At 38.7% G+C, this 26,554-nt stretch overlaps 1 protein-coding gene across 2 annotated transcripts in view; it reads right to left on the bottom strand.

The window, feature by feature from the left end:
• The window catches only part of trappc9 (trafficking protein particle complex subunit 9), a 220,560-nt gene that overhangs the window by 60,492 nt on the left and 133,514 nt on the right, over positions 1 to 26,554 (bottom strand). For both annotated transcript variants that reach the window (XM_032580805.1, XM_032580806.1), the window contains 2 exons: positions 12,347 to 12,500; positions 4,744 to 4,834 (listed from right to left, as the gene is read on the bottom strand). In XM_032580805.1, the coding sequence (XP_032436696.1) occupies positions 4,744 to 4,834; positions 12,347 to 12,500 (245 nt within the window). The remainder of the gene's footprint in view (positions 1 to 4,743; positions 4,835 to 12,346; positions 12,501 to 26,554) is intronic.

Below are 26,554 nucleotides of genomic sequence, written 5' to 3'. Positions count from 1 at the left end.
CTCAGGATGTGGTCACCAACACAGCACTGAGAAGAGAGGAGAGAAGGCTGGTGATGCACTGATAGAGGGCTAACTTAGAAATGTTCAGCTTAACTGACCTGTAGTGCAATGGACGGGTGGAGCAGAGAACCAAGGAAGAGACTAAGACAATAATCCGGCAGAGGTCATACACAGGAGAGCGGAGAGAGCAAACTTAGCTTGAGGGGCAGGCAATAGTCGATGGTTGTGAGGCAAAGCTTGGGTCAAGGTCCAGAAATCCAGAACAGTTGGGATCCGTGAAGGGCTTGGCAGGGGGGGTCAATCCGTGGACAGAAAAGGGTCGAAGAAACACTGAAGGCTGAAGGAAACGCTGGATCTCTACTGGCTCGTGGCTGTCGATAATCTGGCAAGGAGGCAGAGGCTGAGAGGAGTTTAAGTAGGGCGGGGACCAGGTGGAACAGGTAACCAATCAGCAGGCGTGGCAGGTGAACTGAATGAGTGTTAACGCACAGCATGGACAGGACAGAACATGGATCATGACAGTATCTTCCAAAATATGCTCTGACCAGCAGGATAAGTCACTAATAAAAAATTGATTCCCTTATTCATTTGTAGCTCTGAACAGAATTTCATCACACACAACCTTATTTTATTACTGCCTCACTGATGTAAGTATAAGCTGATCCCTCCGAGGTATCATTTTTTTAAGTAATGGCCTCTTGTTTTCTCAGAATCTGCAATAATAATGAGCTTGTAAACAAAGCCATAAAATAGACTGACACTTTCAATGTTCCCAAAAAAGTGGAGGCTGAAGGATTAAATATTCATATGAGTTTCTACAGAGACGAATCAGGAGGCATCAAGTTTCTCATGCTGCATAATTGGCTGATCCCAGACAGAGATGTCAGAGCATCTTTCTTTTAAATCCACCCTGAGGCACAAACATGTCTGACTGAGAAAGCAGTCATGCCTTTTACTCCTCAAATACTTTGCTTCAAAAAAGTTATTAGGATCTTTTTTCCCCCTTTGGTTTTAAATTTTAAATACTTTCATTGATTTGAGTAATGTTTGTTTTTTATTTATCAGCAGCAGCAGGTCTCTATAAAAACAAACCATACTTTAAAATGTAAAAATGATAATGAAACATATGCATGATCAACTGTACTACCTTAGGCCTGGCAAAATAAGTGATACTGTTTAAACTAATACACTCTCTATGTGAAATTTATGGTTCTTTTGTCACTGACCTTTGCATTCAGCTAAGGGCGTAAGATCAATGGGGGCTCGTCTGGGATTCATCTTTATTTTTCATGAATAGATGACTGGATGTGCACTATTATGACTAATGTTCTCGATGCTTAGGTAGAGCTGTTCATTCTTCAAGAGCCAAGTTATTTATTAGTATGTAGACAGACGGACCGATAGATAAAGATAGATATATGGTAGATATGGTGTCAAACCTTCCACAGGACTTGAAGCAGTCAGCTCTAAATATATCTCAGAAGAAAAAGCTGCTCTAAATTTCTAAATTTACCATGGACTTGGCACCTTCATATAGCTGAGGATAATACTGGATTTCCTTTAGGAAAAAAAAAATCACAGCATGTGCTGCTGCACTGCTCGTGTTCAACCCATGTGTGAAGGAGGAACCCTGTGTCCTTGTCCATAATTTATGTGAGACCTCAGACCTACACTTACGTATTCATATCACCCTAAAAGTCTTAGATATTTTTAGGTACATAGTTATGAAAAGTCTGCCTAAGAATATGGTTTATAAGCAAAATTGTAGCAGGCCTGCAATACCAAGGTACACGTCTTACACCTATTTTTAAAATCTTTAAATTATTTAGTACACAGATTTGATTTTAAAATGACTCTAATGTAAGAGTAGACACAGCCTCCCAGAGTAGCTTCTGTCAGAAACAATAAGAATTGAAGGCCTAACACACAACACTGATTGACCAGTTCAATAGAATATCTTTTTGAAAGTAATTTTCACTTTTTTTGTTATTTTTTTTGGGTCTAACTATTAAAATTTTTTTATCCAAGCTATTTTGCAAACGCAGTAATCATAATTATTTTTGATTGAATATCAGAAAAATGCTTCACGACCTCCAGACGGAGAAATAATATTAATTAAGCACAGATCAAAGAGATGGAGCAATAAAATTAGTTTAAAAACAACATTTTACCTGATTTTTTTGCAATCTATGAGTTATTTTCAAACATTTCATGATCTGCTTTAGTCTGTTATTGTTATGTTCTTTCATACATTTTCAAATATTTTATGTACTTTTTGTCGTTTTAATTATGTTTTTATTTTCATAATTTGTCTTTGTGAATCACTTTTCTATAAGAATAATTATCCACTTCATTAACTTACAGTGTGCCTTTAATCAGAACATAATAATTGAAAATGTTCAAGAAAAAACTAAATAATTATTTTATTTCTAATACTACATACAAACTAATAAGGGATACAGAATTACCTTGAACACAATATTCCCACTGTGAATCCTGGTGTTGGGAGCGTCATTAAGTGTGGATGCTTTTCATGGGCAGGAAAATAAGACAACATGACCGCTGATCAAACTACAAGCTTCTCTCTGCTAGAGTCATTTTTACCCTTAACAGTAGTAAAAACATATTTTAATCACCGGTTGTCAATGCAGGCAGCAAACTTTGCAAGGAATCAATTCACACATGGTCAGCAGGAAACTCAAAATCTCATTTAACATAACCAAAATGGTATAAAAATTGTGACGGGATGAAATGACCAGCAACCCCATGGACAACGAACGCCTTAAAAGATGAAGAGATTCATTGAAACACTTAAAAGGGATGAAAAAAACCTTTTTAATAGCTGCTGTGGTCAAACTCAAGCATTCCAACATTATAAATTCTACACTATAAAGAGAAGTGGAACAATCCAAACCATGGCAAGACAAGAGAAATTAGAATAGAAAAATGTTGTAAACCTCAGATAAGCTATAGAAAACTATAGTTCAATTCATAGAAGGTGAATTAGGCTTTACAGGAGCTCTGTCAGAGAGAGTCTTACACAGCGATGGCAGCTTTAAAAACATCCAATTGGGCAAAAGATTTTTCACACTGGGTTAATGATTCAAATGTACCCATAATGGAGGTGGTGACAGTTTTGGCAACACTGATAAAGACATCCTAATGGGGTGAAGCTAATTCATGGGCTTGAAATCAACAATTCCCGACAACTCAATGCACGACTCCTTTTGCAGACCTCCTTAAACAACGCCGGCTGTAAATCCCTGCACCCAGCTGGTACACATCACAAAGAACAGCATCATAAAATAACATGTAAGTAGAGATGTACGGATAAGTCAGCTGGTGACGATGATATCCAGCTTGAAGATTGATCGGTGACGGGCTGATCAGAAACCCAAAGAGGTCTGGTGTTTTTAACACCAGGTTATGTCTGTATGTTTGGAAGTTGTTACTGACTAAAGAAGTCTCAGAGTTAGCCATTTTCTATGGCGCGTTTTTAGCACCATATAACACCCACCAATCAGTGGCCGCTTCCATTCTGAAGCTGGCTACCGATCTGGTTAATGATGTTCCGGTTTTAGTGCTGAATAATCTAGTCCATGTTTAAAGAGTCTGACCATTGAGGTTTTTAAACTAGAGCTAAGTAAAGATGTTCAAGGTAGTGAAGAAGTAGGTGGAATCATCCTTTCGGCATCTGCTAGTGCCAATTGTAAGCCAACTTCAGCTCTGTGAAACGGTAAATTCACGCTTGGTGTCACATTGGATTACAGTAAACTGCATCAACAGAACACGTCAATCCACGTAATGTACAAACACTGTATGTCAATCATTTATCTTGATAAAGTTTCCTTTGAAGAAAAAAGTACGAGTAGCGGGTGACCAGCCTAGGAATGCTAGTTTCGCCAATGCTGGTTGGGCAATTATCATCATTTTGGCACGGAAACCGTAATTTCAGAGTTAAGACAGGAGCTAATGTATGTAATATATAATCCAATAATGTAAAAGACTGTTTAAAATGTCCGCTTTGTAATTATGTTGTCCACTTTAAAAAGCATTTATTAAGCAATGTTAAATTATGTTCTTGCTTAGCATTTCTTCCAGGTCTAAACTTTACAAAATGCTCCAACATGCTGACGCCAGAGATCTGGCAAGCCGCAGCAAAGCTGTGGTTGGTAAACTCCAAGTCAACAGCCTATCGGCCTGTTTTACCATGATCCAGCAATGTTTCTACCTTAGCATTTGCATACACAATTTGTTGATTTTGCAGATTGCTTTTTTATGTTATTTTTTTGCTAAAGCAGGGCGAATCCAAATGTTGCCAGTGACCGAGGAGAGAATGGAGAGAACAGAAAGGACAGCGATCTCAAAAAACAAACACCCGGAATAAATCAAAAGTGATTTGAGACGACGATCACAGATGGTGAGACCAAAGAGGGCTCGTACAATTTCTGTGAGTCCTCCGTGATTCACACATTCCCCAAGCTGCTGTCTACACTTCTCCAAAATAGCCTGGAGCCAATTATAAATGCAGATAAAAACATGGCTGGAGACGCTGGTGGCTTGGCCGCTAATTGACAGGTGAAGAAACGGCCACAGAACATTTGCCACTTTTGTTTTTTTTTGTTTGTTTGGTTTTTTTCCCCCACACACACCACAATGCATCTTGACTTAATTTGTTGAGACTGGAGTCTTGGTGGTTAATCACTGCCGATAACTCCACAGGCGTATTTGTGAGGGACTTACCCCACTGCAGAGGAGCGAGCTGCAGGTGCTCCAGGACCAGCTGGTTCAGGGCCCCCTCCACGCTGGCCTCTCCACGCCGCTGTAGAGATGGGTGGCTAGCGTTAAGGACAACAGCACGACTAGCTGGTTGTTAGTAATTACTAAGTTACTAACAACCAGTAAAAAAAGTTCTATTTTTTGTTCTATTCTATTTTTTTTAAAAACAGCATATTATTTTAGACAGAACATGGGAAATTGTGACAAATCTACAAAACTTAGTTTATGCTCATGTAGCACATTCTGAGCCTGAGAAGATTAATTCAATGCTGAAACGTTATCATAGGTGCCTTGAAAAAGCATCACCACATCTAGAACTTTTTCACCAACTTGTTCAGCACAAATCTAAATGTATTTTAATGAGATTTTATGTAAGCCACATAATGCCAAAATTGTGTTGTGGAAGGGAAAGGCCATGTAGTTTTCCAAATAATTGTCTGGTGCACATCTGTATTCAACCCCATTCTCTCATTCTTAACTTGCTGCTGGTACACCCAAATTTCCCAAAGGTGAGACAATGAAATAAATTTATGTTTTATTCCACTCTATTCTAGTCTGACAGCCCAAATACAATCCGGTAGTTCCAAATGCCCTTGGAAGTCACTTAATTAGTAAAAAAAGAACTGTTCTGTGAAAGTCTGAGAGGTTTGTTCAGGAACATCGCAGAACAAACGGCATCATGAAGACCAAGGAACACAGCTGACAAGTCAGAGTTACGGAAAAGTTTAAAGCAGAGGTAGTGTAGACAACAAAATCCCAAACTCAAGTATGTCTTTAATCCAGGGTATGGAACAACCACAAATCTAAGAAGAGTTTACTATTCAAGTATACTGACAGGCTGGACAAAGAGTGCATAAAAAAGTGAAGTAACAACGAGCCCCTTGGTAACTCTGGAGGGGCTACTGAGATCCACAGCTCAGAAAGGATCATCTGTTGACAGGACTACTTGTCCTAAAGCACCCTCTCCATTGTCAACTCACTCTAACCGGTTAATGGTTCGATTCTAGACAAGTCGGGTGTGTCTGCTTTGGAAGCTATTTCCTGACTTTATGGGTAGGACTGTGAGTGTGCAGGGGATCTGATCGAGAGCCCGATGGTGTCATTTTGCGCAGGTAAACTTGCCTTCACTCATCCAGTGATAGGCCAATCAAAACATGTATTCTGCTATATAAATTAATTGTACACAATACCTGGAGTGACCCACCTTGAGGTGGCTTCAAAGGTTAATGAAGACAAATCAGGCTGGGGCTGGAAAACAGGTTACTAGCAAAGAGGCTTTCAATGTTTAGAGTTAGAACCTTATGGAAGACTGTGAAGAAGTTAGCCACTGTTGAAACAAAGCTTTAAAAAGTTCTGTGTGAAGATTACCGGAAATTGCGTGCGCTGCAAACGACCATCCCACACTGCAAAGAGAGAAGTGCTACACTGAACCGGATGGCTGATAATGTTAATTCAATATTTGGAAGCGTGACCGACACGAACTGAACAGCTTCGGTCACTTCCTTTGGTGCCATCGCTAAAACTACAAGCTGAATATGAAAAGGCGAAGAAATCAACATCATCCTTCACAACTCCTCCTTCTGTTTGCTGATTGGCCCGGTTGAAATTCTACCAGAGAAACCCAAGTCAATGGGAGAAATCCCAGATGGAACCCTAAACGGAGATCACAATTGAGCAATATTGCATAGGAGAGGAATGGCCTCAGTACTTGCGATGTGACCGAATGTGTGAACAAATTCAAGGGGAATGAAACCTTTTGCAAGGGACCTTAATAAACATAGCCACCAAATAGGAAGCATCATCATAAAGCTTATAGTCACATCTATATACCACATTTTTTGTAATGCTTAGCCAGCTTTAAGCACTATAGTCTTCAGTTGCTTTGCTGGTATTCAAACTTTTACTTTGAAATGCAGTCCTTTGCCAGGATTTGCCAGAAAAGTCTTGGTTCACTTTAGCAGTATGTTTTGGTTTGTAGCCCATCTTTTCTTTGTCACCTTAATAGACGTGTAATCCAGGTTCACTCGTAGCAGCGAGTGAGTAATACAAGAATGTAGCATAAGACAAGGACAGAAAAACTGAGGGTCCTAAGAATCTGAAGAACTGAGAACAAATCCCTGATGCAAAACACAAGTACTGACTTCTAATCTTCGCATAGCAGGATATAATGAAAGACCTCAACATTTTTGCAATTCTCACTATAAACCACAAACATGCCTAAAGCATTTTGATCTCTGAATATCATGGCTTTTCATCAATGCCTCACATTTAGCTATGGGAAATGATTTGCTTTTGGTGCTTCAGCTGTGATGTATGCAAACAGTTTTAGTCATTTGAACAGTAGAGCACAAATCCCTACCCTAACTTATAGAAGCCATTAAAGATGTCAATATGTTAGTAAGACGTGAGTATAAAACTAATACGCTGCAATAAACACACACTGTTAAACTGATCGCAGGGAGGGCTATCAACGCATGAATACTGCATCAAAACAAATACGACTGTCAGGGAGCAATTACCCAGATAATGTGTGATGATAAGGACAGCGCTGATCATTTACACAGCTGACATTTGGAATAATAGGTTAAGCATGAAGGACCCGTGTCTATTAACCTTTGAGGAGAAAGTACAATGTGCCCAGTGAGGAAAAGACAGAAAGCCAAGGAGCTATCGACACGCAGACAAGATTGTGCCGGAAGGTTCTGCTTCTTCTGAGAAGCTTTCAAAAATATAAACGACTGATTCAGGAGAAAATCACATCTTACAATTTGCACCCGAAGTCTGAGCTCAGAGAGCAGCGGCCATTTTGATCATTGATACTATCAACATTTAATACTTCTGATGCAAATTAGAGAGCCAAGGGGGGAAGTGAAAAACAGTGTTGTGAAGAAAAAAAAAAGCAAAATGTGAGTGGGACTGGATGGTCTTTAGCCAGACTAGCTTACATAGCATGGGGCTGATAGCAAACTCAAATGTTTTTACTAAACATCTGCCTTAATTGTCATCAGTGGTACGTTTAAAAACTCAACATAAAACTGTAGTTATGACATGTCGAGGCGTATTTGTAGTTACTTTAGAATGTGAGAGAGTGAGACTTTGAAAGATGACATAAAGACTAAAAGAATAACAGCCACGCTATGCTTTGAAACACGCTGGATTTTTGGAAATTGCTGAGTTAATGGTAAGGATTTATTTTATCATGGAATGCACACAAAATAGATGGTGTGTACAAAATAGATGTAATGATACTTGCTAATATGAGATGCTAAAAACAGCTTAAAATGTCGCCTCATCATTGCATCTCTTTTAGAAGTTCTACAGAAACGTCTCTCCCAAAATCTGCAGTTTTTCCAAAAATGTTTCACAAATTTTAAGTCTTATTGTTCTTGTAAATCCTGTACTTTCTTGTCTTGAGGGTTACATGTCTCATTACAACGCTACCTGCCAGCGCCTGGTTTCTTCAAGCTTTATTAAACATTACCTAAGCAATTTAATACAATTTTGAAATCATTAAGATTTAATGCCTAAGATGAGTTATAAAAAATAATCACATTTTCTTATATTTTTAACTTTTATTTGAGATTATGGAGTTAAATGTAGACTTATCAATGTAAATTGGACTATTTTGTCTCTGGTTTGTGATTTGAGTGCTGTTTTACCTAGTTATGTTACCAAACCACAGCATATCCCTACACTATATATAAAGTATACAGCAAATAGCACATAATATCACAGAAACATGTTTTATTCAACTTACAAAAAACAGTTTTCAGAGCAAAATTATTTTTTCAGGTTTGCAGTGAAGGCAGGATGTCTGGGAATTTTTTAGGCTGTGTGCTTAACTGGATCTTTGGGTTTTGTAGTTTGTCCCAGCATGTTGCTCAACCAAAACTACAAATCATGAAACAAATAAGTTCTTATGGATGAATCAAATAACTAAACCCTCAAAGTTGGGACTTCACAATATTCTACAGGCATAATACATAAAGTAGAACGTGTGTTTCGATGAGGCTCGTTATTTCCAAAAGTAACTTTTGAAAGTAACTTTTTAGCAAGTTTTAGACAAATGTTTCATTAAACCCATAAAACAAGTTTATTGGTTTGACATTATATTTCTAATGTTTTGATTGGCTGTAAGCAGAAAATCATCATAATAAACTGAAATAAAGGCTTGAAAACATCGATATGTGTTATAAATTTAGACAATATGTTTCACTTATTAAATTTAGTTACTGAAATAAATAAACTTTTCAATGAAATTCTAATTTATTTAATGGGCCTGTATTTTTGTAATTTTTAAGATCTTTGAGACAAGCGTGGAGCTGTTATAAAGTAAACATCTGTCTCTCAGAATGCAGATAATTTATTTATTTTTGCCGACTTTGGACCGACACAACAGATTTAGGCTCTCAGATCATTAGCTTGTGCTCCAAGCAAGAGTTCCGGCTCATGCAGACACAGAGAGAAGAAGAAGAGTCAAGGCGGTTAAACGGACAGGAAGATCTTGACATCTAAGTTTAGAAATAAAACAAATAAACCCAGCTGAAGGAGTGCAGCTGAGCTCAGAGCCTCCAAGGTGATCTGAAGACTCTGAAACAAGTCCAAACACTGCAATGGTGTTCACTTAGGTCAAGCGTAAACGCTGCCGCTTCCAGTATTTCAGACAAACTGCGAGCATTATTCTGGCTGTGGCAGTTTTACAGAGAGGTTCAACAATAACTAACCATGAAGCAGAACTTTAGTACCAGCTTAGGTCAGCTAAAAAGAGAGACATGAACATCCATGCTGTTATTTCACAGCGTGGCCTCCACAAGGAGACCGTACACTCCAACAAATACCATCTCTTTTCATCTCATGTAAATGTCTCGGGAGACAATGACATAGCATGCTCTGAAAAATCACAACTGGAAAAAAACTTCCTAATAACAGGAGTAATATTGTGTTGGAGAGCTCATAAATTACAGATTCAAGTAGACTTTACTTTGCTAAAGGCCAAGTGAGTGCTTCAGAGAACTAGTACAGGCAGCGTAATTAAAGCTCTCACTTGTCTTGTTTTTCATGTTTTGAAGTAAAACCCAGCCTGTAGCAGAACTTACATTACGCTGTTTCAAAAGTTACAGACAACTGAGCTTTATCTGTTTGGAAGGGCAGCTCCAACCATTTATCCAGTCTTAATGCCGGAAACGTCTGCATCAAGACTGGAGTTGACGATTAATCTGAAGTACTGGTCAGCTGAAACTGGTTTACGTAGTGACCATCTGGAAGCTTAGACATGGATCATTTTAGATCCAAGGAGACGCTAAGTGTAGCATACAGTCAAGTAAATTAGGGGGCAACAAGCCAACTAATGAGGACTACTGCCCATGGGTATGGGTGTGACGTATACTGAAGTGCCAGCTGGTCTGCGCCGTTGTATGAAAGGTGTGCGCGAATACGAATATGCCGAAACCACATGATTGTGTGTCGACTGTTCGGCTTTGGAAGAAGCATGTTGGGAACTGACTAAATTAGGTCAGGATGTCTGAAAATAAGGTTGGAAGAGACCACAGTTAAGCTAGTTGGACCTGTCCAAATAGGAATTACTGGAAATCTTGGACAAATAAGAGTTAAATGAGGGAGCTTTCAAGGAATAGGAAAAGAAGAAGAGCACATAGAAGTCATGTGGATGTAGGGAGGAGAATGTCAGGAATAGGAAGATATTGGCGGCAGATGGTTTGCTGTGACGACCCTCAAGAAAGGAGGCAACAGAAACGGTAGAAAGGCTGCAAAGCAGAAAATACGGTCATGGGACTTTTCTAGCAGGTTGAGGATATATCAATGATAGAAACAAATTTTTATTTATTTGCCAAACCAATTGAGTGTTTCATCCTTCGATCAATCCAGGAGCACTTTTGCAAATAGACACTCTCCAGTTCATTCTGAGCCAAACCAGAAGATACTGTATATCAAGATCCTCCAGCAAGTCCAGGGTTTCCTCCCAAGAGGACACGCCTAGGAAAGCTCATAGGGAAGATGCCAAGAATATTTCCTGGAAGCACCTTATCGGACCCCATTAGATGCCAAGGAATAGTTCTACTCCGGTTTCCTTTTCAACCTAGAAGAATCTCATTTCAGCTGCTTGTAACCAGGATCTCATGGATTTGGTCATGTTCTGGATGAGGGTTGAAACGTAGACCTAAAAAGCTTTGTGTTTTTCGCCTGAGACCTTTACCACTACGGACCAGAGTCATGCCAACTACTATTAACAGAGTAGAGTCGGACATGTTTACAATGTCTGAACATGTAAATGTGAATATTATTCTGACATCGGTTGTAACACTAAACTACAACACTTCTTTGGTTCTTGTTTGGATATCTTGTTTTGTTTTCAGAAAAGCTTGTTCAACTTTTGGACAAGTCAAATTTCATCCAGAGGGGGGAAAAAAAAGAATGCACCAAGCTGGCAATACATAGTGTGTGATATGCCAGCGCGTGGTTGGCAGGGTGCTAGGAAGGTAATTGAAACATATGGACTTAATGAAGATTTATGGAAGTAAAACAGATTTTGTGAAGCAGATGGTTTTCATACTTTTTCCCCTAAGATGTTTGGGAGAACAGATTTAGAAAAATAAATACCCCTCTGATAAAACTGCACGTTTCTATTTTGTTCAGGAGTGTTTTTTTAAATAGCAATTTAGGGGGTCTAAGAGATATGACACTTAGGCTTATCCAGTTAAATTACAAAAAATCTGAATCAAACTACAATTTTTATTAAATCCAGGATGCCATTAATAGCACAAATGGGGAAAGTATTAGCCTCCAAACAAAAAAACGGTCGTGCTTTATTGATTGGATAGATACAATTGGATGTTTGGAGACTTTTCTATTAGTACTAGTACTATCACCAGAGGCATTATATAAAATTACAGGACCAGTTATCTAACATCTAACAGATAAAATATGACAAAAATAATTTTGGTCTCTGGAACAAATAAAGTGGAGTGTTTTCTAACTTTTTCCTAGCTGCTCAATGAAAAAGCTCAGCTTTATACCCAGAGGTACGAAGATTTTGCGTTTTGTTGTACTAAAATAGTCTTGACACCTGTGGAGTGGAGGAAAGCTTCATTGTGGTCAAAGGGAACTCTGGAGGCTACAACATTTGCGTCAACTGTCTTAAGTTTGAGCAACAAAAAAAACCAAACAACAAAAGCTCTGGCACAGACATATAAAACTATTCTTAATTCACGGTTGTTTCCATGCATGATATGTTTACCCATTAAAAATTAATCGGAAGTTGATTTAAATTTGATTCACTAAACAATAAAATGCCTCTTTAGAGTCTGAAACATTTGCTTTTCCATCTGTCAGTTCACGCAGGTTCTCCGCTGGCCAGAGGGCATTCTGGGTAAACCAGATGTGCAATATGGCTGCACAAAATGATGTCAACAAGCATTCTGTAGCTGTAACATTGGCAAAACCCATATGATCTTATGAAGGCACTGAGGATTGTAACTCACAGCCTTATTTTCAGGACCACCACTGTTACAGCACTACAATCCTGTCTAATCAGTAACCTCTGCAAGGATATTATGCTCCAACAGATGTCCAGCTTGCTGTTGATCTGGCAGCCCTGGGCGTGCTGTCGCTCCTCCTCCAGCTGTTTGGGGCTGCTGAAGCGGGCGGCCTCCTGGTCCAGCTGGGCCAGACTCTCAAAGTCAAACTTGTCGACCTGGATGGCCATCCTGTAAGAGCGGATTTGAGAAAAACTCACTGATTTCACCGTCAACTAGCTGATGAACATTTGCTCTGGTTTACATATTAAAATAATAGAGTTCTGCTATTTTCACCGTTGACAACATTGTAGTGTTAAAGGTTAATTATTTAGAGTAATGTCAAGTAATAACCTGAAGAGAATACGTCAACAATCTTCCTCTACTTGTTCTTCCTGTAGCATGAAACTCAAACTTTTAGCTAGAATAAACTAAAGCAAAAATCATTGTTGTTTGAAGCCCCCAGTCAAGTGGTGTTAGCATCAAAAGTGGTAAAATTTCCTTTAGTTAATTTAAATGAGCTACTTACAAAGCTGGCAGTGAAACATTTAAATCTGTAGCTAAAGTTAAGATGCTGTAAAACTATTTCTTTGGTGTAATTATGTTTATCCAAGTAAAATGTGAATAAATGAAGCGTACTTTGTGAAACATTAAGGGTTATGTATTTTGACTGCTTATAATGCGTCCCTATTTTTTAAATTATTATTATTATTATTATTATTGTATGTGGATTGGGATGAAGGGTATAAAACTTACATTCGTTTTTGTTGTCACCAGTTTGTATTTTTCTAGATATTTTGCTCCATGACACTCAATAATATCCTGACCATCTTAAATCGACAACTTATTGTTGTGTGCACAATTATATAAGTGACCCCAAGTAAAGAAAGAATTATTAGCTAAAATGGCTATAACATGGCTTACAACCTCTTCATGTTGGAGCCACTTTAGCATTCAGCATACTGAGGTGAGTGAATCTTGATCAGTGCAGACAACCTGTTCACAGTAGCATGAGATTAAGTAGCGTATTAATGGGTCATTTTCTGCAGCATTAGCATAGCCATTGTCATGGGATATCCCTATGACAGATCTTCAATTTGGGAATTTTATATCAAGGAATGTTTTCATGATGACCAAAAAATATTCCACGACGTTGGCAGCAATAGAAGGCAACGTTGTGGTGTTGATCATTTAAAGCAACGTATATGCATACGCCATTAAAAATGGAAGGTAAACGGACAAAAGTGAGAGTGGGTAATGAATTTATTAATGATGTAGAATTTAGAACAGAATTCTGGGGAATATGAGTCTCTAGAGGCACAGTGATTACCTGCATGGCCCTTTATTGACCTGAACAAAAGGAATCCCAATCAACATTACCAACGCTAGGCCAACACAGCTAATAAACTGCTTGACACGCTGGATGACTTGTTTCTCAATAAACCAGATAGAATACTAACTAACATATTTTAGTGAAAATGTTGCTGCAGTGTTAGGATTGTCATTTACTCTCTCTGCTAACTTCAGCTGGTTACGTAACTGAGGACAACATTTCACAAATCCCACTGGTTCCTCAACATGCAACTGGAGCAACTTTAACTCAGTGTTTTCAAGGTAAATAAAACACACCCCTACACGCACACGCCCACACAAAGTGTGTTTACTGCAGTTCAAAATAATGCAGAATATTCACCAGTGTGCATCAATGTAAATATCTATTGGATTAAAATTACAGTCTGCAGTCAACCCAAATGTCAGTTTGAAAACCAACGAAAAAAAGGAATCGGAAAAAGGAAATGAAAACAACTGGAGTTATACAATCCACTAATGCAGTGTATGAAGAAAAATGATACAAAAGGCATATTTAGTTCTGTAGGTTTCCTAACTGGACAACCAGTTCCGTTACTGTCCATTCTTCCCCGTTTGATGACAACCAGTTCCAGCTGCCTCATGAGCTGAGACGAGTCATAAATTATTCATCTACTCTGAACAAACAGCTCCAGGTTGAAGTCTGCTTCTAAACTGCTGGTGTTGCTAAGTTATATATTAACAGAAGGCAGACCGTTCTCTGCTTGTTATTTGCCTGAGGTTACATCAACTCTTACTACACTGTGGTTTCACCTGAGTTATGCGCATCAGAATGACCCTCAGGATCACGTCTTATTGTCCCACAGCATGCGGGGCCTTCATTCAAGGATGTTGTTGTTAATTGGACATACTGGTTTGGCGATTATCTTGGCAAGGGATATGATCAACTGAGATAATTAGACTGCTTACGAAAATCCTTGTTCGGAAGGTCATCAAATGGTTATTTTATGTACAGGTGGATGGATGGATGACTCATTTATTGTGTTTGCTTTTATTGCAACATGACATTGGGTGTCCTAAAAGGCGCTTATGAATAAAACCTGTTATCATTATCACTAAGTCAGTAGAAGAAGATTGTAGGCTTGTTGCACATTTTCATGTCGAAATTCTATACAGTTCCATGGTCTAATTTCCAGAGTTCTGGGTAAAAATTGACAAATTAATACAAAGAAGGGAGAGAAAAAAAGAAGCAAAAGAGATAAGGAAGGAAGGAAAGAAGGAATAAACAATGGCTGGATGGATGGATAATTGTGCTATTCATCATTATCGTGACTTCTGACAGGTTATAATACTCATCCTGTCTAATGGACGAGATGACTGGACTTTGGCAATCAAATAGAATAGAATAGAATAGAATAAAATAGAAAAGAAAAGAAATGTCCTTTATTGTCTCACAGTGGGGAAATTCGGGGCGTTTTGTTATCACTGTGACTCATGCCACTCAGCCTAACCCCCACAGAACTGACTGTAACCTCAGCAGGGCAGCGTGTGAAACACTGAGTTCTTCTTCTGCCTCCCAATTCCCCAGATATCCAGCTGCTGAGAGCTTATTGAAAGCAAAACCAATCTGTAGGGATTACAACCCGCAGCCTCACAACATAAAGCCACCATCAGAATCTCTTATTTTGCCACATGCAGTCAGGTGGAAAGATTGGACACTCTACCTCAGTCTGTGTTTTTCTAGTATATTTGGATACAAATATAGCCAATATCAGTTTTTACAGAAAAAATGGGAGTAATATACATACGTAATACAAACTAAGGAATTTCTATAAAATGTAAAAAAATCCCAAAAAGATAAGCAACTTCTAATGAGGAGTAAATTAGGACACTCCCACATTTATTCTGGAACAGCTGAAATTACATTTCACATCAGGTGAAAATGATCATTACATCATTTTGAAAGGCGGCTGCCATGTTTAAATCAGATGTTTAGTTTAGTGTGCTGCTGACTACTGAACTGAGTGAAGTGATGCTTCAGACTGATGTCAGACTGGTTGAAGGCAACAAGGAGCAGCCAACTGAAGTTATCACAGCCAATAGGAGAGACTAGCTGCTAGCCAGAATACCTGTTATTGCTGATATCTGTTATTTGGAAGTGATACAGTAACTTCTGGTGTTTTTCCAGAATTAGATCACTATGGAGCTAAATCAGAGCATTAAAATTTGTTCGAGAGAAAAAAACTTTGAAACTGAAAAATTATTTTGAAACTGACAAAAAGTTCAAAGCTACTTTTCAGACTCGATGGGTTTTTTTTCCAACTTTAAATTTTTTTTTTTTCTGTTTTTCTTTTACTTTTTTGTTCAGCTTCGATTTTTATTTCCTCTTAAACTTTATGGCCTCTATTTAGCTCCACAGATTGCCTTCATTTCAACTTTTACACAATTAAAAGAACATAACACTACATTACATGTGTATTTCCTTTAAAATACTTACGTAATGCAGTGTCTTAGCTGTCCTAATTACATGACAGAAGCTACTTAGCCAGTATGTTCTGTGTTTTAGTCTGTCAGACGAGTACAAATGGACAGAATCACCCAACATGGAGCCCAGGATTACCTTACTGATGTCATGACGACTGATGGGGCCGAGGCTCAAACACCAAGAGGAACCACAGAAATTGTGATTTTTCTTCAAATAAGAAGAATGAAAGAGTACGGTCTATTCTCTGTATTCTCCATGAAGCTAGCTACAAATTACCTGGCCATGCATCTCCACAAAAAGCCGACTGGAATAAAGGATTCCCAAAAATGGAACGTTTCGAAAAGGTCAGAGATCCAGAGGTTCATCAACTAAATCACAGCTTTGCCATGAGGAACTCCCTGAGGAGTGATTTGATACACTGGGTTGTTTTTGGTGTGTCTTCATGACACTACATAATCATAAACAACAAATACAACTGTGTTGGCGTTCAAAATAGTGTACTTATTTATCTACTGCTCAACGGTTAACAACTTTGGTCAACTTGTTGCTTTTAAGTGCAACAAAGCAATAAATCTGACACTGTCAAGTAAGCCTGTCTCAATAAGCAATTAATCATCTATGTATCTCCATGATAAATTAAAATGAGTTTGATCATTACATTCTGATTGATAGTTTTTGAAGGGCAAAATTGTTTACAGAAACTTCATAAGCCATTTGGGTTATGATTTGGCTTTTTTTCCCTGTTTCTTTTTATTGTTTTTGTTGTTGTTTTATTTTGGATATTTAAAATGTCTGCCCCAGTTCCCTAATGTTTCACCCAGTTCCTGTGTGTTCTCTACAAAATTAAACTATTGGTTTATGAGAGGACAAATTTCTACAATTAGGGCATTATCAATATACTGTATTACTAGACAGCGGTCTCAAAATGACAATATTATTGTTTATCGAAATAATTTCTGGGACATTTTTTTTCATCCAGGAAAAGTTTTATCATGACAGGAGGCCCAGGTGTTCTGTCATTATTACGCAATTATTAATATTTTACTCAAAAATGCTCTCAGAATTGACAATAATATCGTTCTTCACAATAATTTCTGGGACAATTTGTTATTGTGATACATTCCTCTTTTCACGATACCTTCTTCAGCAAAGCCATCACACCGCCTGATCCCACCTGTCGCATTTACGCTTCTGCAAATCTTAAATGAAATTACACAAGAAGGAGAAGAAGAAAAAAAATCTCTGGGTAAATCCAGACACGCGCACATCAAAGTGACGAGGAGGAGGAAAGGCAATGCAATTAGCATTTCACAGCCTTTACAACAAAGCCATGGCACAAATTAAATAACAATTAAGACTTCAAAACATGCAGCAGACAAAAAAAAAAAAGGGGGGGAAAGCTTCTGCTTCTTGCTTTTCCCTCTACTTAATACATCCGCCTTTGAAGATTAGTGGCACAAGGCTTATGTCACTGACTGAAGTCCCGTCTTCAAATGGGTGCTGCGTTTCATTCAGTCATCTTCAAAAGCCCGCATTACACACTGGGCCTAAAAATACCACGTTGCAACAATGCAAATCAGCCTGTGGATGCAGCGTGGTGAGCCGTAAAGCCGCTCGTCTTGACAGAAGTGATTACTAAAAGGCAGACGATTGCGTTCAAATTTACACTTTAAATCAGGAATAGAGAAGGCAGGACCAACAACAACTGTATTAACTGTGTTAATATGTAAACTTTTTGTTTTCAAGTAATGCTTTACTAAGGTGTCATGGTTTCCACCCGACTTTCCATTTACTTTGAAAGTACAAAGTACCATGTACTTTGTTTCTACAATGTTCATGGTAAAAAAATAAAAAAAAACTTAACCATTTTCATACTCCTGAGTTTTAGGTATCGGGTGATAACAAAACTGGCTAACACTATTTGAAGGGGTGTTCTTAAGACTGACATGGCACTATCCTAAATATGACATAACACTCGTTAAGAACGTGAAGAAGTCTTTATGAATGTTGTCATGAAGTGTCATTCGGTAAATAATGACACTTTTAATGCAAAGTTGCATTAAAAGTACATCAAAAGTGCCAACTTTGCATTATTTGGTAAATGATGACACTTTTAATGCAAGGTTGCTGTAAACGTTGCATTAAAGCGTCAAAATTTACCAAATAATGCAAAGTTGGCACTTTTAATTCAACTTTTAGAGCACCTTTGCGTTATTTACCAAATGACACTTCATAACAAACATTCATAAAGACTTCATGTTCATAACAGGTGTTATACCGTGTTTATGATCTTATATCAGTCTTTTTAAAACCTGAGATCATATGAGTTGCAACAACTTTTATTTAAGTATTTTTGAATTGAATAAATTAAATTAAGATGATCTCCTTCAGTGCGTTCAACCTGAAAATGTTAATGAGTGAACTAAGAACGCAGAACTTTAAGGACCATCGAAGACGATAATATTAAAAAATTGGAATAAAAAAAAGTTTTCGGGTAAAAAAAAATAAAAGATATAAAAAATAGCTGCAGTTTTTGATTGAAACGGAAATAAGTGCTTATAATGTTTACACGATCGAAATGGGGTTTTTCTGTCTTCAGTTTTTCATGAGCAGATTTATTTTCCTGCCTCAGAGTTTCTGATGACTCACGATGAATTGGCCTCTCAGCGCTGAAAGAGGCAGAGCAGAGGTGTACTGCTGCCGAAGGCCCGATGAGACACACATGCCTGTTCTGTGATGTTATGTTGGCTTTTGTCAAGAACACTGGAAAAAAAAAACAACTCTTGCCAAGTATTTTGGTCCAGGTTCTAATGCAAATATCTTAGTTCACTATAAATAAGACAAAAGTAACTTTTCAACAAGATATAGAAGCTTGTTTTAAATCAATAATCATTGATGCAGATGGAAAAAGTTTTAGTTTCACTATTTCATTTATAACAAGATATTTTTTCCATGTTATAAGGGAAATAATCTGCCAGAAGAACTAATACGTTTTCATTAATATTAAGGAACACGGGAGCTGCAATGGAAATTTCGTTGAATTCTGTTCAATGACAATAAATGCTATCTATCCATATTGCTGAAAAGTGATTTGTAAGATGGTTTGGTCTGATTTCAAGTTTATGAAGATATTTGCATTAGAAAGTGGACAAAAAAACAACTTTATAAGATTTGGTGTTTTTTTGCAGTCTAAGTACATTTTAAAAAACCTTTATTTTGTTGTTGTAAAGTTTGCCTGAATAAAAGCAGAAATAAATGCTGCACAGTGTTTTAACCACAGAACAGCCCGTCTTTAGTTGTACAAACAGCAAAATGTGGTTTTTTTCCCACTGATTTTAAAGGGAATTTCTACCATCTTGATTCAGTCTATACTTAGAAACAGCAACCAAGTTTCTATGAACTGCCAGATTTAGTAACTATCCAAACTAAAGTGATTTTAGTGAAAATCATTTCTGAAGTAGAAAGAGTCGCTTCAAAGGCCAGACAGGAAGTTCTCAAGCAGAGAGCCGAGGTTAATGAAGACTCGGTTAGTCGACTTAAACTTTATTTTTCTTATCCAAACATGTCGAAAGGCAACACAATATCGTGTGGCCAAAATGTCATCCTGACCACCGGATGTGACTTCTGACACCGTCGTTGTTTAATTACCAGCGTCCTGCAGCAGGCTGCGGCAGTAAAGCCACTTTCAGCCGCGGCCTGGGATGAGCGGCTCGCTGCAGAGACGACCCCGTCCTAATTAAATGCTGCGTCGCCTCAGACCAAAAGCACATGATAATCATATTAAAGCATACGGGGCCGCTTTCGTCGGATCACCGCAGACCCATGAGTCATTTGAAAAACTCATCTGTGCTTCAGAAACACCTCAGAGGCGAGCAGACGCAGAGCAATTTGATTACGGACGGCAACATTAGATACAGGAATCAACTTTTTTTTTTTTAATGTAAGGATGTTTTTTTTATTTCTTATTTTTTCTGGTTTTCTCCCCTCTAGCAGTTGCTTCCAGTCTCCAGATACTGCTGCAGTGCCGCACACAGATGCAAACAAAAGATGTTTTTTCCTCCTTTTTAGGAAAACGATTTGTCATTTTTATTTACGGCGTGCAAGATTTTTCTCATGAGCCCGAACTGCATGTTGCAAATTATTTTCTTCCCAGATCCTGGCGGCGGGGAAGAAACGGCGAGCGGAGATCGTAGCATAAATGTGTGCAGGCGCGCATATGTGTGTGTGTGTGTGTTTTAAAGGCGGGCTATTTTTAGCTCACGTGCAGGAGCTTAAGGGTGGAGATCCACGGCGCTCTGCACAGAGCCGGGCGAGAGGAGATGGCTATTTTTAGACTGCGGCTGACTCGCAGCAGTAACCCTTTGTTTGCTGCAGCAGCGGCGAAAACGCTGCCGTCCGTTAATGTCGGCTTTGGTAACGCTGAGCTTCTGTAAGAGTGGAGCCTTTTGGGTGATTATGGAACAACAACAAAAATAAATAATTGAAAAGAGGAAAAAAAGTTCTACAACATTACCAGGGGTTGTCATGGTGAGCTATTTTTATCTCACATTTGCTTAAATCTGGAATTTAGCCTCCTGTTGTTTGTGCCAAATTCAGCGACTAATATCAATATGATGAAACGAAAGCGCCAGATAGCAGCCGAACAGTGAGGTTTGGTTTTAAATCCGTCAGAGCAGGAGAAAATGGATTTCAGTTCTCTTACTTTGAGACCTTAACTAACCCCTCTGTAGTGAGGAGACGGGGCTGAGACGCCCTCTAGGGATCGTGTTGTTTCTAGAAAAAACGTGAGAAGAGGAAGGAGAAATCCTCCCTACAAGAAGAGGAGGAGAAAGTGGAAGAGAAGGGAAGTTTAGCTGGGGGGTGGTGGAGGGTGTGTGTGAGGGGGTTCAGCAGCAACAGATGTACACCTCAGCATCCAGCTACAGTTATTAGCTTTCATTTTGCTCGACAGGCTGAGACGCTTCCAGTTGCTACAATTACATAACATCCCCACAACACAGAGAGAGTCGAAGATGGGATGTCTTACTGCTGGTGATAATGTGCTTTGCTGCCATAAAAAAAAAAGTACTACAAGGGGGTAGGGAGAGATGGGGAGGGGGGTCACCATGGCAACAAGCTTTGTTTGAAAATGAGGCGTGTGTGTGTCCTTGTGCACATTGATTCAGCAGAGCCGAATGACTGATTGTCACGGTTTGGCCAGAACGGTGATGGAGATTGTGGATGGTGCTGGGTGGGTGTGTGTATGGGTGGGGGTCATATGTCATATGTAATCCCGCCTCCGACAAAAACCTTACATTCCCATATAAGACTCATTTAAGTCCTGAGGAACACAGCTATGGTGATGACTCAGAGAGAGGCGTGTGTGTGTGTGTGTGTGTGTGTGTGTTTGTTTGGGGTGAAGGAGAAAAGAGGGAGCACCGAATGGGAATTCAGAGAAAACTGCTGAAGATGATTGTAAGGAGAGTTTAGGCATCAATAAATAATTTACTATAATGAATTTTAGTCAAAAAAAAAAAAAGTTCCATTGTAAGAAGTAGAATAGAATAAAATGTTCTTTAATGATCCCCAAGGGGAAATTGCTTATTTGTTGGAAGCTACTCCATCTTTGGTGATAAATACAACGTTTGTAAAATATATACAGTATATACCTAAGAGTGATACGTTCAAAATGACTAGATATAAACACATAAATAAACAGGCAATCACATGCTACATATTCATTAATAAATAATCTATAAATGAGCACAGAAAAAAAGTCAATTAAATTGGAAGCTAGAGTTTTGCTGATGTTCACCTTCATTGGTGCACTTCAAATTTCTATTTATTTTAAGACACAAATATTTGTTTCTTAACAGCATCAGAAATAAACCTTCCACTCTGTCAAAAATACATGAGAATATTCCATATTTCCATGCATAAAACGTTTTTAATCATAATAATAACCAGCATAAGCACTTTGTATATTTGAGTTAAAGCCTTACAGAAGTGAGCTACTATGATTTTGATTGCAAAATAATTGGAATAATACATAATCTCTGTCTTCTTTTACCTGTGTTACATCAAACTGTTATTATTATGATTGACATGCTAAGGATCACACATTACATGGAAAGAGTTTCACTTACATGAGTTGTGATTTTTGACACTGATCTGTGAATCAAACCCCCAGGACTACACCGTGTTCCAAATTATGATGCAAGTCATACACTGCCTGGCCAAAAAAAAAGTCGCCACCAAAAAATGGTCACACTCTCTAATATTTTGTTGGACCGCCTTTAGCTTTGATTACAGCCTGCATTCGCTGTGGCATTGTTTCAATAAGCTTCTGCAGTGTCACAAGATTTATTTCCATCCAGTGTTGCATTAATCTTTCACCAAGATCTTATATTGATGATGGGAGAGTCTGACCACTGCGCAAAGCCTTCTCCAGCACATCCCAAAGATTCTCAATGGGGTTAAGGTCTGGACTCTGTGGTGGCCAATCCATGTGTGAAAAAGATGTCTCATGCTCCCTGAACCACTCTTTCACAATGTGAGCCCCATGAATCCTGGCATTGTCATCTTGGAATATGCCCGTTCCATTTGGGAAGACAAAATCCATTGATGGAATAACCTGGTCATTCAGTATATTCAGGTAGTCAGCTGACCTCATTCTTTGGGCACACAATGTTGCTGAACCTAGACCTGACCAACTGCAGCAACCCCAGATCATAGCACTGCCCCCACAGGCTTGTACAGTAGGCACTAGGCATGATGGGTGCATCACTTCACCTGCCTCTCTTCTTACCCTGATGCGCCCATCACTCTGGAACAGGGTAAATCTGGACTCATCAGACCACATGACCCTCTTCCATTCCTCCAGAGTCCAATCTTTATGCTCCCTAGCAAACTGAAGCCTTTTTTTCTGGTTAGCCTTACTGATTAGAGCTTTTCTTACGGCTACACAGCTGTTCAATCCCAACCCCTTGAGTTCCCTTCGCATTGTGCGTGTGGAAATGCTTTTGCGTTCACAATTAAACATACTCCTGAGTTCTGCTGTTGTTTTTCTTCGATTTGATTTGACCAAACGTTTAAGTAATCGCCGATCACGATCATTCAGGATTTTTTTCCGACCACATTTCTTCCTGGAAGACGATGGTTCCCCACCATCCTTCCAGTTTTTAATGATGCGTTGGACAGTTCTTAACCCAATTCTAGTAGTTTCTGCAATCTCCTTAGATGTTTTCTCTGCTTGATGCATGCCAATGATTTGACCCTTCTTAAACAGACTAACGTCTTTTCCACGACCACAGGATGTGTCTTTTGCCATGGTTGTTTAAGAAATGAGGAGTTACTCATTACTTACTTGAAAGATAATCGCCTATGCAGTACTTATCCAATAGGAGGCTTGTACCTATTTGCTTAGTTAAATCCAGGTGGCGACTTTTTTTTTGGCCAGGCAGTGTATTTTCTCAGATTTTCTTAAATGCTCAATGCAAATGATGGTCAGTATAATTTTCCAGTTACAAACTATTACAGTATAAATCAGATTTTACTGAACAAAGCTCCCCATGAGAACAGTATTTTTTTTCAAAAATAAAAATCTCAAAATCCACTGATCCAAATTATTATGCACAGCAGATTTTCTAAACATTTTATGGATTATAAAGAACTGCAAACGGCCATTCTTTGAATGTGCAGCATTAAATGGTCACATGTACTAAAATCAAAAGCTATTTCAATCAAAAACATCTTAACAGACCGAGTTACATGTTAACATAGGAGCCCTTCTTTGATATCACAGCACAATTCTTGATCCATTGAACTTGTGAGTTTGTGGAAAGTTTCTGCTTGGATTTCTTTGCAGGATGTCAGAAAACCTTCCCAGAGCTGCTGGTTTGATATGAACTGCATTCCACCCTCAGATCTTCTGCTTGAGGAAACTCCAAAGGTTCTCAATAGGGTTGAGGTCAGAGGTCAGAGGATGGTGACCACACCATGAGTTTCTCCCCTTTTATGTCCATAGCAGCCAATGACACAGTGGTATTCCTTGCAGCATGAGATGGTGCATTGTCATGCATGAAGATAATTTTGCTACTGAAGGTTCGGCTCTTCTTTTTGAACCATGAAAGAAAGTGATCAGTCAGAAAGTCCATATACTTTGCTGAGGTCATTTTCACACCTTCATGGACTCTGAAGGGGCAGAACCAAAGATTCTCTCCTCATGATTTCAGCCCATAAAATGACTCCACCACCTCCTTGCTGACGTCACAGCCGTGTTGGTGGTCATCCACCACCAATCCACTACTGCATCCATCTGGACCATCCAGGGTTGCACAGCAGTCATCAGTGAACAAGTCTGTTTGAAAATTAATCTTCATGTACGTCTGGGCCCACTGTGACCGGTTCTGCTTGTGAGCTCTGGTTAGGGGCCCAATAGCAGGTTCATGCACCGCAAGCCTCTGGAGGATCCTCCACCTTGAGGTTCCAGAGGCTCCAGCAGCTTCAAATAACTGTTTGCTGCTTTGTAAGGGCATTTTAACAGCTGCTCTCTTAATCCCATGAATTTGTCTAACAGAAACCTTCCTCATTCTGCCTTTATCTGTACAAACATGTCTTTGTTCTGAATCAGCCACAAATCTCTTCACAGTACGATAATGTTTCAGTTTTCATTAAATATCTCATGTTTTCATACCTTCTCACACGTCGAATACACTATCTGATGATTTTTGTCAGCAGAGATCCTTTCTCTTTCTCATATTGCTTTAAACCTGTGGCCTGTTTAATAATGTGGAACATCCTTCTTAAGTAGATTTCCTTTAATTGAGCTCACCAGACAAACTAATCAACCAGCTCTCTGAAATGAATTATAGTGATTCAAAGAGTCCTGACACACAATACCATCTATAAATTTAATAGCACAACAAAAAAATTTAATCTTTATGAGACTTAAATTCAATTTGCATAATAATTTGGAACACGGTGTACAAAGAGCATAAAGCTAATCTACCCACCGAGAGGAAGAGAGGAGAGGCATGCGTACCACAGCCTGACTTCAGCACAAGAAATGTTCAAGTCATTTTCCAGAAGATTTTATCTGACTGACATATCAAAGTCATTCTGTGTCCCAAAACCTCCACTTAGAATGGAAAGACATGTTGCATTAAAATGAATAAAACTGATTTTGCTATTTCAATATTCTGCACTGTTAAAATAAGCTGTAACATTACCTTTTTTTTTTTTTTTTGAAAAGTTGTGGACTTTTAATTATTTCTTATTTATTATTTTAATCTTAGGTTCTTCAGTGGTGGTAAAACTGTCTTGGTGTGTGTGGTTTATAGTCTTATTGGAGGATTGTAAAGGTTGCCTTAAGCCCAAAATTAGTAAAACAACATCCCTGGGCCTCCATATGCTGAATAATACCTGGCTCAGGCTAAAGAGCAAGATGTAGCATGACCATTCAAAAAGGGGCGTGGTCTGTGAATTTTAGCTGGTTACTCAATTTGATTAATTCATAGATAGAATCAGAGTGGGACACTCAATAGAAGCCAGGCATGTCTTCCCTGATAAACCAGCCAAATAGATTTTCCTACAGATCCCGATCAGAGTAAGAGAACGAAACAATACTAAATAATGAACCACTAAACATCACAATCACCTGGAATACTTCGAGGATTTCTCTATAACATGATTCATGAGTCAGGTTCTGACATTCCTGAATGTCAGCTTTCCAGGATGGTGACTTGTCAAGAAGTATCAGCAAGTTCTGTGTCTCTGTGCTCTTCCTTCTCCTGTTCTATTTAAACAATGGAGTAGGCAGTATAGTCAGTAAAAGTAAAGATTTTCTTTTTCCAAAGCCCATATTTTATTTTCCCATGCTTTGACCTTGAAAACACTGAAACCAAATTTCTGACTCTTATAAAATGAACCCCTGTATTAGAGCTTTCTGCATTCCATTATAGCATTTTAATAATGTTCTACATTTTTGTTTTAATTATCTGACCAAATACAGTAATCCTGTCCATGTCATTCAGTGGATTGTGCCTTTCTTGAAACCAAATATACCTGCTCTCACCAAAAGCCCAGTCTCTGCAGAGTCAGACTTGTGCAGGTATTTGTTTTTGGAAATGAAGATGAAAAGGGTAGTCCTGTATCGTTCCCTCACTATTGTAAGAAACCACATATTTGTTTCACTATCAAGTCTGGAAAAAAACCTACAAAGCCAAGCATGAATGCTCTACTAAGCTTCCTGGGTCCATCGGCTTCCAAACTGAGAAAAGACTTCATCGGGTTTTTTAGTCAGAAGGATCAGTTATGCGAGTCATTGTCGTTCTGAATAATGTTTCTAGTTTCCATGTGAAATGTTTGCACTGGCAGCACAAGAGAGGAGGAGGGAGAGTCCGCCGCGGTTCTGGAGTGGCTCCTGTGTTGTCGTAGGGTGGCCTTTTTAATGAGTGTGACAGCATGTAGTTTA

This window comes from Xiphophorus hellerii, chromosome 13 (genome assembly GCF_003331165.1).
Source record: "Xiphophorus hellerii strain 12219 chromosome 13, Xiphophorus_hellerii-4.1, whole genome shotgun sequence".
In the NCBI taxonomy this organism is placed as follows: domain Eukaryota; kingdom Metazoa; phylum Chordata; class Actinopteri; order Cyprinodontiformes; family Poeciliidae; genus Xiphophorus; species Xiphophorus hellerii.
The sequence above is the reverse complement of the archived record's forward strand: the minus strand, read 5'-3'. Positions and strand labels throughout refer to the sequence as shown.